This window comes from Schistocerca americana, chromosome X (assembly GCF_021461395.2).
Source record: "Schistocerca americana isolate TAMUIC-IGC-003095 chromosome X, iqSchAmer2.1, whole genome shotgun sequence".
NCBI classification, from domain to species: domain Eukaryota; kingdom Metazoa; phylum Arthropoda; class Insecta; order Orthoptera; family Acrididae; genus Schistocerca; species Schistocerca americana.
In genome coordinates, this window is record NC_060130.1 from 489,852,501 (window position 1) to 489,866,843 (window position 14,343).

The following is a 14,343-nucleotide window of genomic DNA, read 5'->3' on the forward strand; positions in this document are numbered from 1 at the left end:
ATTCTCCTCCACAATTGATACACTGCTCCCAACACTGTTTCCACTTCCAGAACTGAGCGAGGTGGCGTAGTGGTTAGACACTGGACTCGCATTCGGGAGGACGACAGTTCAATCCCGCGTCCGGCCATCCTGATTTAGGTTTTCCGTGATTTCCCTAAATCACTCCAGGCAAATGCCGGGATGGTTCCTCTGAAAGGGCATGGCCGACTTCCTTCCCCATCCTTCCCTAATCCGATGAGACCGATGACCTCGCTGTCTGGTCTCCTTCCCCAAAACAATCCAAATCCACTTCCAGAAACAGTCTTATACGCATCTTGCTGGATCATGCAAAGTGCTGTCTGCAAATTTTCTTTTATGTCGTCTATCATCTCCTTTCCATGGGGTTGTCGACTTTCAAAATGGGAAAAAGTCTGCAGGGGCCAGGTCTGGATAGTACACAGGATGAGGAAGCACAGCGATTTCATTTTTGTGCAGTAGTCGTGCACCAATGGAGATGAGTGTGGGGGTGCATTATCGTGATCCAAGAGCTATGAATTGTCTCGCCACATTTAAGACCTGTTTCCTTCTAACAGGATTTCATGACATGATCCAACAAAAATGTTACATTCTTCTTCAATGTTTTGGACTGTCAGTCTTCAGTTGGCATGCACAATTTCATTGATGTTTTCAGTTGGCATGCACAATTTCATTGATGTTCCTGACATGAGCGTTGAAGGGGATCCTGAATGAGGATCATCTGTAACTTCTGTTCACCATTTTTGAACCGTGTGAACTGTTTCTGACACTGAGTATACAGCTTAAGAACTCATCACCGTAGGCTTCCTACGTCATTTGGTGTGACCATGTAAAGGTTCTTGTGAGTTTCACGCAAAATTTAATGCAGATGCATTGCTCTTATAACTCTGTCATCTCGAAATTCACAAACTGTGTGATGCAACATTCTACTCAACACAGCACTGAACAATAACTAACAGGCATACAGTGATGAAACTTCCGGCAGTTACACATTAAACATGAGTGTGTGCAGGGATCCCCACCGCATTTCACTCCAGTGTACCATTGGCGTGAAATTATGAATGTTCCGAATTTTTTGAACAGACCTCATAATTATTGTCTGTGAATAAAAGTGTCATTTCTGTTTGTCTCGTTACATATTTCTTTCAATTACCTTCTGTAATGTATCATAGCAGTTCTTTTTATATATGATCTCAATTTCATTGAGCTAGGTTACTTAGCAGTAGCATATCGTGTAAAAATTAGTTTCATCCTCAGCATTTGCTCACAAGTATACTGTCTTGACATAATATAAAATATCCTTCATCTTTGTCTCTCGCAGTGACAAAAGATGTGTTCTCAGTATAGGGACTGAATGATCTGTTTCCTTGATTACAAGATAATGAAAGGGAAAAAGTAAATTGAATTAACTGTGTCTTAATACTTCTGCAACCCTTCCAGGCTGAGTCCTCGCTACCCCACAATAGGACACTAATATAACCGTTGAGTGTCAAAGCCCCCCCCCCCCCCCCCCCCCCACGCACACGCACACGCACACGCACACACACTTACTCACTCTCTCTCTCTCTCTCTCTCTCTCTCTCTGACTGATATTTGTCCTGCAATACAGTGAAACCCCTTTTTTAATGCATCTTTGGGGACTAAAATATTTTTTTCTTAAATAGGGCTTTAGCTCAGTTACACTGAAGACGTGATTCACAACTTGGACTGGTTTTAGTTCGTGTAAGTACACTTTAATCACAAGCTAATAACTAAAATATACTTAGCTCAAAATTAGCAGGTTTCCGTTTTTAAGTCAGGTGTAAAATCACCATCCAGTGTCGTGATGTAAATAATTCACCCAGAAGGGAGGGCAATGTGTTTGCCCATGGAAAGGAGGGCATTGTGTTTGCTCATGGAAAGCAGGGCATTGTGCTTGCTCAAGTGCTCCATTCAATTCATGATATGGCATTAACCTGATAGTTAAGAAAAACTCTAAAAACCTTTTTTTTTTTTAAAAAAGAAGAGGAAAAAAATTAATTCTTGTTTCCTGATTAGTGTGCTGACATCAGTTGTCACTCCAGTTGCTTTGATGTTGCAAGACTTCACTCATCTGAAGAAAAATAGCTTGTAACACTATTAAGTCATTGCACAGTTAAAAATAATACATGCAAATCAATCCTTCTGTTCTTTATTATTCTCTTATTCTCCTCGTACCACCATTTTTAGTTTGTTCCTTCACCAAGAGCGTTACACATCTTGCATCCATCTGGTGTGTGAAAGAGTATCTTAAAAAGTCCTGAAACATCGCCTGTGGTAAAAGCATATGTGATTATTTTCTGTCCTTCAAGAAATCATCACCTTTTGTTTCAACCATTGTATACCACAGTGAGCATTTAAAAAACTTCAGTATAGTCTGTTGAGTCACATCATTCAAAATAGCAACAAAGATGTTCATAGCTTGTAAAATGTTCATTTTGATTAATGTTTTTCTCCACAGGGAATGGTAATTGAAATCATTGTGTTAATATTGTATTGATATCATGGCTCAATCTGTTTTTCTGTATTCTGAAATTTGAATCTGAAAGAAAAATGTTCAAAAAGAGTTTCTTGACTTTAGTGCACAAATGAACTAGAAACATAACAATCTCACATCTGCACAAATGAAGTATAAACATAAAAATCTCACATCCTGTTCATGATGAAAAAGCAATCTGCCTATCCACAGTAACAAATGCTTAGGAGATACTGTTGTCTGAAGGTAAAAGAACCAGTAGCAAACCCTTATACAAGTTATGAAGTTCATCAAAAATGAAATTTAATAAACAAACTCAGTGGCAGTGAAGACACAGATGATGATTGTCTGTACAGCGGAACCAACAGAAGAGGCATAGCTGCTTATAGGGATAATATAAAGGCTACAAATTAAAATGCAAATGTCTGTACCCATATCAGGTGGCATTTAGTCATCACCAGTACCCCATGTGAGGGGCAGCTGAAATAACACTCTGGAACTTACAATCTTAGCTTCAAGTGTGAATTGGCACACATAAATTCCCCAAGAAGAATATCAGATAAGTTATGCGCGATGGAAATTTCTTCAAATGGAACTACTGCTGGAGGTAACCTAAAAAGGAAATCGACCATTGCAGAAAGTGGCACAACCTGGCCATTGGATTCTGAGGAGCCCAGAATAACACATAAAGTGAAGGACTCACAATGTTCTGGAAGCCCTACAAGTAAACTAAGGACAAAATAGAAATACTTCCTTGGCACCTTACACATAAATTTACTTTTGAAAACAGGAAAACTGAAAAACTAAATGAAGTATTAGACAAATACCAAATAAAACTCTTGCCTCTTCAGGAAACTAAATACACTGATGAAGACATAAGATCTGAGCAACATGGGATTCTCAAAGGTAAGACTGTCATTCCAATGGGAAAAGCCATTCCATATCTAGGAACAAGCTACATTGTAAACAGAATGACAGTAATTTCAGTCATAGATTATTATTCACCAAGTGAAAGATTAGATTGTTAATTTGTGAACCGCAAATGAGTTGTACACCTTAATAAAGTGTCATACTCCGATAAAAGAGGAAAATAAGAGGCATCCAGAAAAGTTGGAAGCTTCTGGGAATCACTGTAACATGAAATGTGAAAGTTAAAATTTTATTAGGGAACATCAATGTGCAGATTGAAAAAGAAAATAATTTCTAAAAAACGGTTGGAGAGTATCCGTCACACAAAAGAACAAATAAAAATGGGGAAAGACTAATAATACTATGCAGAGGCTTCAACCTCAAATTAATGTCCAAAAATTTCAAAAAACTGCTGAGGAAACAGAAAACTAGGCAATCACGTAATACAAACATAGGAGAATTTCAAATTGAGCATGTAGCTGTCATTAAACAGTTGAAAAGAAATGATGAACATAAAAGTTAGAACGGGTGCAAATATAGAAACTGATCACTATCTAACCACAATAAAAATGAAATTTATCCCACATACAACGATTACAAGATAAGGGCATAGGATTCGTAAAATTTATGCTGAACCTCTGAATGCTGCCTCTAGATCATGGGGTCCTGAGTTCGATTCCTGGACGGGTTGGGGAATTTCTCTGCCTGGGGACTGGGTGTTTGTGTTGTCCTTATCATTTCATCATCATTTGTGGCAGTGGCTAGATTGGACTGTGTAAAAACTGAGACTTTCTACGGGCACTGATGACCGCCCAGTTGAGTGCCCCACAAACCAAACGTCATGAACCTCTGAAAGTGAAGAAACAGGAATTTTAGGAATGGCTAAATATAGACCCAGAAGACTGGAAGGAAAATAAACCAAAATTATTCAAAACAGCCCTTGAAACAGCTTCACTCAAGATCCAAAAAGCACAGATGATGAAATGAACAGGGTGAACAAGTGTTACTGTTCACAAAACTGGCTTGGCAGAAATGGTATCCACCAAAACAAGTGAAGACTTTATGAGCGTAAAACAACAAAGATTTCAAACGTCAAAATCAATAAGGGCAGTGAAAAAGGAGTTTGAAAGGAACCAGCTATCACTAATTCTGAGAGTTCCAAAAGAGCAACGTCAGGAACTATTACAAAACTTTACAGAAAAATGTTTCCAATTGTACAAACCACATAACTTGTGCTTTAGAAATGAAGATTGAAAATTAACCCTAAACAACCAAGAAGAATGAAATATTAACAAGTTATTTCAAGAAGCTGTTAAATTGTGAGGAACCAGGAGCAAAATTTCTAAAACAAAATACAGGATGCACTGACACGAACTTAGAACTTGCTGCATGGTGGAAGTTCAACATATCAATGGCAGAACAGTCACAAAGCTTCAAGGAGTTTTTCAGAAAGTCTGGGAAGCAGAAGCTATACCAGAAGATTGGAAAGTAACATTAATTCACCCAGTCCACAAAAAATAGGAGATCAAACGGACCCAACATCTATAGAGGGATTTCCCTCTTTCCAGTGATTTACAAAATTCTTTTAAAAGAATTATAAAAGAAGTTAGCAGAGTAGCAAGGATTATTCAGAAAAGGATGGTCCTGTGTGCAACAAACTTTAAATTTGAAATTTTATAATCAGGTATAGAAGAATAAGAAACAAAGCCATTTGTATAAGATTTGTAGACTTCTAAAAAGCATTTGATTTGATTGACAGGGAAACCTTGCTCAACACCTTAAATGAGTTTGGAGATGACAGCAAATTAGTAGAAGTGACACACTAACAAATACAAACTGCAGAATTAAATTTTCAGATGAAACCACCAAGGCTTCTGAGAGATCAAAACTTGCTTAACTCAAAGAGATGGATTATCCCCACTGTCATTCAACTGTGTTCTAGAAAAGATAATCAGGAAATAGAGGAAAATAGCAGAAGAAGACAGAATTTAAATTGTAAGTTGGACAAAAATGGCATAATCAAATAATTGTTTGATGTTTACAGATTATCTTGCAATCTTAGCTGGATCTATAGAAGATGCAATAATGTAGATAAATTCTCTACAAGAGAAAGTGCCTAAAGCAGGTCTATGTGTATCATTTAGAAGAAAAAGAAGAGGGGGGGGGAAGAGAGAGAGGGGGGGGGGGGGAGAGAGAGAGAGAGAGAGAGAGAGAGAGAGAGAGAGAGAGAGAGAGAGAGAGAGTGGGGGGGGGGGGGGGGGGGAGGGGAAACTTATAACGTAAGAATAAAAAGGGCTACAAAATTTAAATATTTTGGTGATGTAATCCAGCTAAATGCTTTATACAAAGAAACTAACTTAGCATGAGCATGGAAAATCAAAGTGGCTCTTCAACAAACAAAAATAACAAGAAATCTTTATCCATAAACGCAAAACTCAGAACTATGACACTGTCATTAGGCCAGATTGCTTTCACTTTTTAGAATGCTTTTCGTTAAGTAGAGCCAAAAAATTAGGTGAAATAGAAAAGAAGGAATGGAAAATAATCATAAGTCTTTGGACCAAAATATGACAATGAGAATAGGAAATCAAGAAAAAATAAAGTAGTTTGTGAAAGAATAGAACAAATGTTAGCTACAACAAGAAGAGAAGAGTTGTATTCTATGGACATCTAAAAAGGCTAAATGAAAAAGAACAACAAAAAGAATTTTTAACTCTTATGACAGAAACCCGAAAACATCAATGTGGATCTAAGGAACTAAAGCAGACTACAGGGAAATGGAAGCAATGGAGGAAGAAATAGGAGAAAGAGAAAAGTTCAGAGCAAAAGTAAAATTTCAAGGGTTTCTAGAAGAAAACAAAGAGAAAGAGGGGTGTAATATGGACAGAAGAAAGAAGATAACAACACAGGCAAAGAGTGAAATACTGGAGAAAAGAAAGAAAGGAGAACAAAAAGAAGAGTTAAGTTACTTAATTTTGTCCTCATTAGGTCAAACTAATTTTTAAAAAATCTGTTACTGTCGCCACAAAGTTACTTTAGAGTTGACAGTTCTGCTGGAGCATGTGGAGGTACAGACTAGAGTTGTCATGTCCCTCACGAAACGACAACTCAAACTCACAAACTGTTCCTGTTATTAATACGATATGCTGACAGTTCACAAAAATGCATTTCCTGATGTTATCAAATTTTTGTCATCTACTCCAAACTGAAATCTTTTAGATTTTTCTAACACAACACAAGATAATTTCAGTTAAATGTGATGTACTATGGTCTGCTCACACGTCAAGCACTAAGTGGTCACTCGTATGATTTTGTAATGAGAAACAGATCACTAGATTTATAATGAACCTGTTATTAATTTTTCTGATTAACCTACTTACTTATGACATAACTAAGTGTAAGATTTGTGTGTGTTTACCACAGCAAGGAAACATATCTTAAATACGCCAACCATTTTGGGAGAATGAACAGAAATGATACAGAAAACATGACTTCAGAATTGCAGCAGTTATATTGTAGCCAGTAATATTTATTTTTGGGGGATATGGACTGAATTCCTGAGAAGAATTTTATTTGGAGTCAGTTGCTGATGAAGCTTTCTTATCAAAATGTCAAAACTTAGGAAATTATTTCATTGTGTAGCTACTTACCATTGTAAATTGGGTGCTTCGGATATGCAGCTGTGTCTACCTATACTTAATTTGTGTGGTGATAAGGACGAAACTCCACTGACATCACTCCTGTTGCTATGCTAGATGCTTGAATATCACTGTAGAAGTATCACTGTAACTATTACTGCTGTTGTTTAAGGGAGAGGAAAGGGGCGGGGGGGGGGGGGGGGGGGGGGGGGAGAGACTGTGCAACTGCCTTGAAAAAGACTTGATTCCTTGGGGTGACCAACAAGTTGATGAGTGTTGGATTTTCCTTTCTGCAGTAGTAGTCATAAACATGACAACTATTCGCATCCTCAGCAAACGAATCTTTGTTGGTAATCCATTTATCCATACTGCAGTTTTTTTTCTAGAGAGTGTTTTACCAGCATTGTTTTATTTCTTGAACATTTCCGTGCAAATCTTTGCAGTAGTGTTTTCATTTGTGTTCAGAGCTACAGCAAATCTGTCAATTACATTGCTATCCCAGAGCGGCGAGACACCATTTAACTTTCCAGTCTCTTGTCTGGACCTCGGATGGCAATACCTTGTACGAGAGATCAGTGCAGAACGGAACTTTTCTACTTCATCCCAACGATGCTTCTGGAACTCAAATGGGAATCCCTGGAGGGAAGGCGACATTCCTTTCGAGGATTGCTGTTGGAAAAATATAGAGAGCAGGCATTTGAAGGTCAATGTTTCTACTAGTGCCAATGTACATTTCTTGTAAGGACCATGACAATAAGAGAAATCAGGGCTCGTACGGAGGCATGTAGAGTGTCATTTTTCCCTCACTCTGTTCGTAAGTGGAACAGAAAATATATGACCAGTAATGGTACAAGGTGCCTTCCACCATGCACCATATGATGGCTTGTGTAGTATGTTTGTAGATGCAGAAAATTTGACAGCTTTGGGTGGTTGTTGCAGACACACACATCGTGGGATTGGTGGAATGCAGTCCACGCCTCTTGTGTGAGCTTCCTCTGCGCCCCCCCCCCCCTTCCCCGCCCCTACTACTTGTCTCATACCAGTCAATCGTAAAGTAATTTTGAACACAGGCTATAGATATTTAGTCCTTAAAAGCAGCTTTTTCTGAGGGCAGTGTTCGTTATGGATGATTTTCAGTAACATAGGTCCTGTGACAGTTTCACTGGGACCAACAGAAATACTTGTTCAATGCACGAATTTATGCACAGTAGGTTCATTAATATAGGGTTTTACTGTACCTCAGGAGTAAATTATCTCCCCCCCTCTGCGCCCCCTCTACACCCCCTCTACCCCGTGTGTGTGTGTGTGTGTGTGTGTGTGTGTGTGTGTGTGTGTGTGTGTGTGTGTTGGGTTTACTGTTACTGCTTCCATTGTGAGCAGAAGAATATATATGGATACTGTATTTTTTCAGTGGTATTGCTTACTGATTTAGGTGATATAAATGTGTGTGATTATTTTCATACTAAGTGTAAAGAATAATGTGTTGTCGATCTTCACTTATGTAATTAGAAGTCGATATTACCCATAATGTTTCCATCATTCTGAGAAATTTTTGTAAATGCTAGCCAAAAAAGTCTCAGGGAGTTTATCTTATAGCTTGAAGCCTTGCTAAATCTAAGTAAAATAAATATTTGCTGCAATTCTCTTCGTCCAAATAATTCAGCTGACTGAGCTCTTATAGCATTGAATTCATGTTTAAAGTATAATTCAGTTTTATAGATCACATATGTGCCCATAATGCCTGTAAGTTGATGTTTCTTCTTCTCATTAATATTGTGTTTTCTGTTGACATGGCACTCATTAATAAGAAAGCCACATTTCTTAGTTTGATGCTGCAATTATCAGTTTTTAGATATGTAGCTCCAGAGAACTAAATTTCAATACAGAACACAAAATGAATTGAAAGAAAGCAATTTGCTTATTCAGCCAATGGATTTCATGGTGGATTCTGTAAATAAATTCAGTAGAAGAGAGTAAAAAAAAAGGATGTAATGGCAGTAATGTATCAAAATAAACGTAGTTCTGTGGTGCATTTGTGCACTGCAGGATCTAAGGCTCACTCTCAGATAAGAAAAGTTGGTGCTGCCCTAGAGCTGTCTTGAAATGTGACCCGTGTTGAGGGAAGGACTATCCATTGACCAAGGAGCTAACAGAACCAGTCAGCAGTACTGATGGTATTCAGACTGTGTGTAAGAATTTGAAAATGGAACTGTAATTCTGTTTAGCTACAACTCCTCAAACACATTTAAATGAAGATAATTTGAATTAAATCACGATTTTTGCCGTTTTCAGTCCGAATTGTTATTAAAAGAATTAGCTGTGATGAATCCCTGTCAAGCCAGACTGATACTTAAACCTTAACATTGGAAGACAGTGCCTTGTTACCTCCTTGCCATTACCCTCGATGGCTGTTCTTTCCTGTAAAACACAGTGTTAAGTGTGGAAGAGGCAACAATGTTATCCGAGAGCTGAACTAGTGAAACTTTATTTTACTACTTCCGTTTTGTTCTACACTCTTAAAAGCATTTTCTTCTGTTGCATTATCAGGGAACTCCTGGCAGTTCTTCACCAGATCTCGCCGAGGGAGCTCCAATATTATTTGTCAATGAAGGTATCGACTCCGATGGACAGTTGGTAACAGAATTTGAACCAGTAAGTGCATTCCACCCTGAAGCTCTTCGGCGCAGACTCGAAAGAGATCTTCCAAAAAGTGAAAATGATATGCAACCGGCCTCAAAAAGTGAAACTGATACGCAACCGGCTTCAGAAAGTGAAACTGATATGCAGTCAGCTGCAGAGCAAAGATCAGAGCAAAGAAATTCTGCAGTTCACATGTGCCGAGAATGTAAGGAACCATTTGGAACTGAAGAAGAAATGATTAATCATCTAAAGACTCATTATAGTTGTATAGATTGTGGTCAGACTTTTACAGAGGTTGACGAGTTGACCGAACATTGCAAAATGTTATGTGCAGCAGAACCTTGGAGTTGCAAAACATGTGGAATGACATTTAGCAGTAAAGACAAACTTCATAGTCATTTACAAGTCCACACAGAGAAACCATATATCTGTGACGAGTGTCCATCATCATTTTCAAGAAAGGATGTTCTTGCAAGACATAAAGCTATTCATTCTGGGCGCCAGTTTATTCATGTTTGTGATGAGTGTTCTAGAGTATTTACGCGTGAAGAGGACATAAATTTGCACAAGCTAACCCATTCATTTTGTAAAGATTGTGGCGTTCAGTTTGCATCGAGTCAGGAATTGTCAGCGCACAAATTGTCGTGCCCAAATGTTAAACCTTGGCCTTGTGACTTATGTGATAAATCATTTGTTTCAAAAGACAGACTTAATCGACACTTAAAAATACATTCTTCTGATAAACCGTATGTATGCGAAATTTGTTCAGCTGCATTTAATAGGAGAGATAAACTGACAAGACATAAAACAACACACAGTGGTGACAGACCTTATCAGTGTGAATATTGTGATCTTAGCTTCACCCGAAGAGACAAACTTGGAAGACATATGACCACTCACTTTAAATCTCAAGTTAATAATGAGGAAAACTTCAGTTAGGGGGTAGAAATTTATTTTCATGAGTTTTTTTCAGCTGAATATTTTCAAAACATTGTGACAGCTGCAATTTTCAAACATGTTTCATCATTATCTCAAATTTAAATTGTATTCTGATTTTATTTATTTATTATTTTTCATTAATTTGTTCATTTCATCCTCCTTCGGTGTTACACATGAGCATCATTTAGAAATGCCCTTGACATAAGATATGTATTTATAATTTGTCATTAATCGTACAGGCAGTTTTGCCTTAGAAACTGAATTATTGGGCATATAATGCTGTATGCTTTTCTGCAATTTTCCCTCTTGAACGTATGCCTCCACCAATTTTTGGCTTGAATTGATCGTGTATGGAACATACAAGTTTGTGAATTAATATTCAAAAAAGTTTTCGTTAGCCCTTACTTTAGGAGGGTAAAAACTTTCAAGCTTTTACATGGAAGGTACGGCGACTCCCTTGTTGAACTGTCTGTAATAACATTAACCCCTAAACTTTCTTTCTACTGTAGCTGAACAAACAAAGCACTGTTGTGATCATGACAAATAAGTTAGAGTAGTCAACATTTTCGGTAGCAGTGAGTCCAGTGGCTTTATGTCTCTGCTGTGTGACAGTAGACTAAAAATTACTCATATTTGAGTGAAAGCATTCTAGAAGCACTGAGATGGCTACCAACAAGGCACTTGACATTTCATGGAGAACGGGGCACACATGCTGCATTTAATAAAGAAGTTTTCTAGAAATAATGGATTTTCTATTTTATTTAGATGGCATTCGTATTTTGAGTCCAGGTGTTTATACAGAGATAGGGACTAAAAAATGAACCCCCAGATTATTTCAGGAAATGCATTATTATTTTAGTTGTCAGTTCCTAAAAACTAGTGTTTCTGTCTTTCTTACAGTGAAAATATTTTTTCAGTTGTGTTAGTGTGTAGATATGACAGAAAAAATCACTCCAAAACTAATACACGTAGGAAGAAAGCAAAGCAAAGTCAAGTCATAGAACATGAATGACTGGGAGACCCTGAAGAAAAGATGCAGGCACCTTTCTTACATGAAGTATAAGAGCTGTCTGTGTAAGTGTAGATGTTTAGTGTAGGTGACTGGAGTGAGTGAGCAAGTGTGTGTGTGTGTGTGTGTGTATGTGTGTGTGTGTGTGTGTGTAGAGAGAGAGAGAGAGAGAGAGAGAGAGAGAGAGAGAGAGAGAGAGAGAAGGTGATGAGAGAAGGAAGAGGGTGAAACCCGGAGCTGGCACGTAGCCTACTCCTCTCGAAGAGCACCAAGAGGCCCACCGAGCTTAACGACCCCATCCGATGGACAGATCACCATCAACAGTGTTGCATGCTCTCACTTCATGAGACATTGAGGAGAGGTTCGGAATTCAATCCAGACCATTGGCACAAAGATTATTGACAAGGGACCTTACACCTCTACCCCTCCTATTGCCTCTGCTGCAAAGGCAAATGAAAATTTTCAATAGTGCGCAACATACCCAGATGGTCATCCATCTAAGTACTGGCCATGCCTGATGGTGCTTAACTTCAGTGATCTGATGGGAAGAATGTGTATTATAGAAGTTTTACAGATGAGTGCCAACATACAATGTAATTACTGGATATCTTGACAACAGAGTCAGTATAAAAGAGGAATGGTAATGCTTTGAAGAATCTTCATTTTTTTAAGTTAATGTAAGTACTTTTCTTTCTTGTATTTTGAAGTTACTATGTTCATATTGAATCGGACTGAGTATAGTGTCACCTTAATTTTCACATGCTGTGGCATGTGAATCATTTCTGCTTCATTATAACAAAAACAAAGAAAAACTGCTACTTCTGGAAAGCATGTCATTTATTTATTCATCCAGGGATCATCTTAAAATGGTAGAGGATTTGTCAAAATACAATGAAAATAGGAACCTCAAAAAATATAGATACACATAGAATATATAAGTACGCTTTGAGGATAGGACATGTGGTTGGCCATGGCCTTGATGAATGAACCATCCCAGCATTTGCCTGAAATGGTTTAGGAGAACCTAAATCAGAATGGCTGGAAAGATGACTTCGGGAGCACGAACATCCTGCTACGCCCCTTGCACTTCGTTCAATCCATCCGGAAAACTGATTCCAGGACCACAGACATGCTACCATATGTCATGCACGTCTACATGTCATCCCTTCAGTTTGCATAGAAAAGTGATCCAGCATACCATTTTAAGCAATTCCCCATAATTGAGTCGGCAAGTAACATTGTGTGGCATGAAATATTTAAAATTATGTTGGTTGCTTCTTTGTATGGTATTTTGTCTCTTTGAAGCTGTAACCAAGAGGAAAGTCATACAGTTGATCTAAGATGAATTTTCCTACATGCTTGCCGACAGTGAAACACAGACAGGCTGTTAAGACATCATGTTTATTCTAGAGTTGATGTCTTTTCAGCCAAATCCTGTTGATCTGGTGAAGGGGTATTCTCAAATGGGAATATTTTAGGGATTACCAATTGTGATATTTTCCTTACTAACAATGGAAATATCTCAAACATTAGTTGGAACTTGGGAATTGGAACCATTTTTATTTTGTTTCTGGGACCCTATAGCCCAACCAAAAATAGGCCTTTTGTGTGCGTGTGTGCGTGTGTGTGTGTGTGTCAGTAAGTACGTGTAACAGAGTAAAGTTGACGACTTGTTCCACAACTGTGTCGGGATACCCAGCCATCGACTAATAACTGGTGCATCCGAGAGAGATCTGTGTTAGTTTTGTTTCCTATTTATGAATAAATCTATTAGTCACCATCCTCTTTCTTATTTCTGATCACATTTTCTGTCTGGTACAAGCACATTCAAAATGGTACAGCATAAGAAATTGTTTGGAAGTGATTGAATTGGATTTGTAGTAAACCATGTGCCTTGTTCAGTACATGATAAATAAGTCTTGAGGTCTTGCTAATCCATGTGAGGCACCCCACCTTAAAATTAACAGAAACCATAAAAATTAATTAACCCCTTGCTAGAATAATTAACACATCTGATGCTAGAGACAGTGAAAATATAAATGTGAAATAAGTGTTGTATAGTAGAAATCAAGTTAAGAGGAATGAATTGGGGGCTACCCATCTAATATTAAAAATTAAATGTATATTTATGTACAATGTATGTATCGTGTAAATAGTAGCTGTATAAACCCTTTGTTTTTCTGAGAACTGTGTGCTATGTGGGGCTGTAATGTGTTAGTAAGCAAAACTGAATGTATTAATTGTGATCAATGCGTACTAGATGTATTAATTTTGATTTTAATTGTCTGCAGTTATTATTTAGATTCTAAGTTTTTGTGTTGCAGTAGCTACATTTTAAAAAGGCAGCTGACTGATTTTTTTGTGATGTTGAAATATTTTCTGTTTGTTGGTGTACTTCTATGTATTAGTTAGATCGTGATAAAGATTATGTACATTTTCATTTAGTGGTTGTTTCTTCCCACTTCCTTACTTTTACTGTATGTGGTTTTTTTTATTTTTGAAAATGAAAATGAGTTCATACCGTAAGTATTTTTGTTGCAAAAATCAGCAGTTGCACAGTGATACAATATTCTTCTCTTGATGAAGGATTTCTTGAACTATGTTGCATAGTTTTGTTTGTACAAAACTAAATCTACTTAAATTAAAATATTTCATTAATTTAATCTGGCTCTCTTTTCAAAAGTCTTATTTAGTGAGAA

The 14,343-nt window shown here is 37.6% G+C and overlaps 1 protein-coding gene across 4 annotated transcripts in view; it reads left to right on the forward strand.

Annotated features, from left to right (window-relative positions):
• The window catches only part of LOC124555524 (zinc finger protein 84-like), a 299,284-nt gene that overhangs the window by 31,713 nt on the left and 253,228 nt on the right, over nt 1-14,343 (forward strand). The window contains exon 5 of one of the 4 annotated variants that reach the window (XM_047129475.1): nt 9,604-14,084. The exons of the other annotated variants lie outside the window; for them this stretch is intronic. Within the exon in view, the coding sequence (XP_046985431.1) occupies nt 9,604-10,635 (1,032 nt within the window). The 3' untranslated portion in view covers nt 10,636-14,084. Of the gene's footprint in view, nt 1-9,603; nt 14,085-14,343 lie in introns of those variants that run through there. 4 annotated transcript variants of the gene reach the window in all.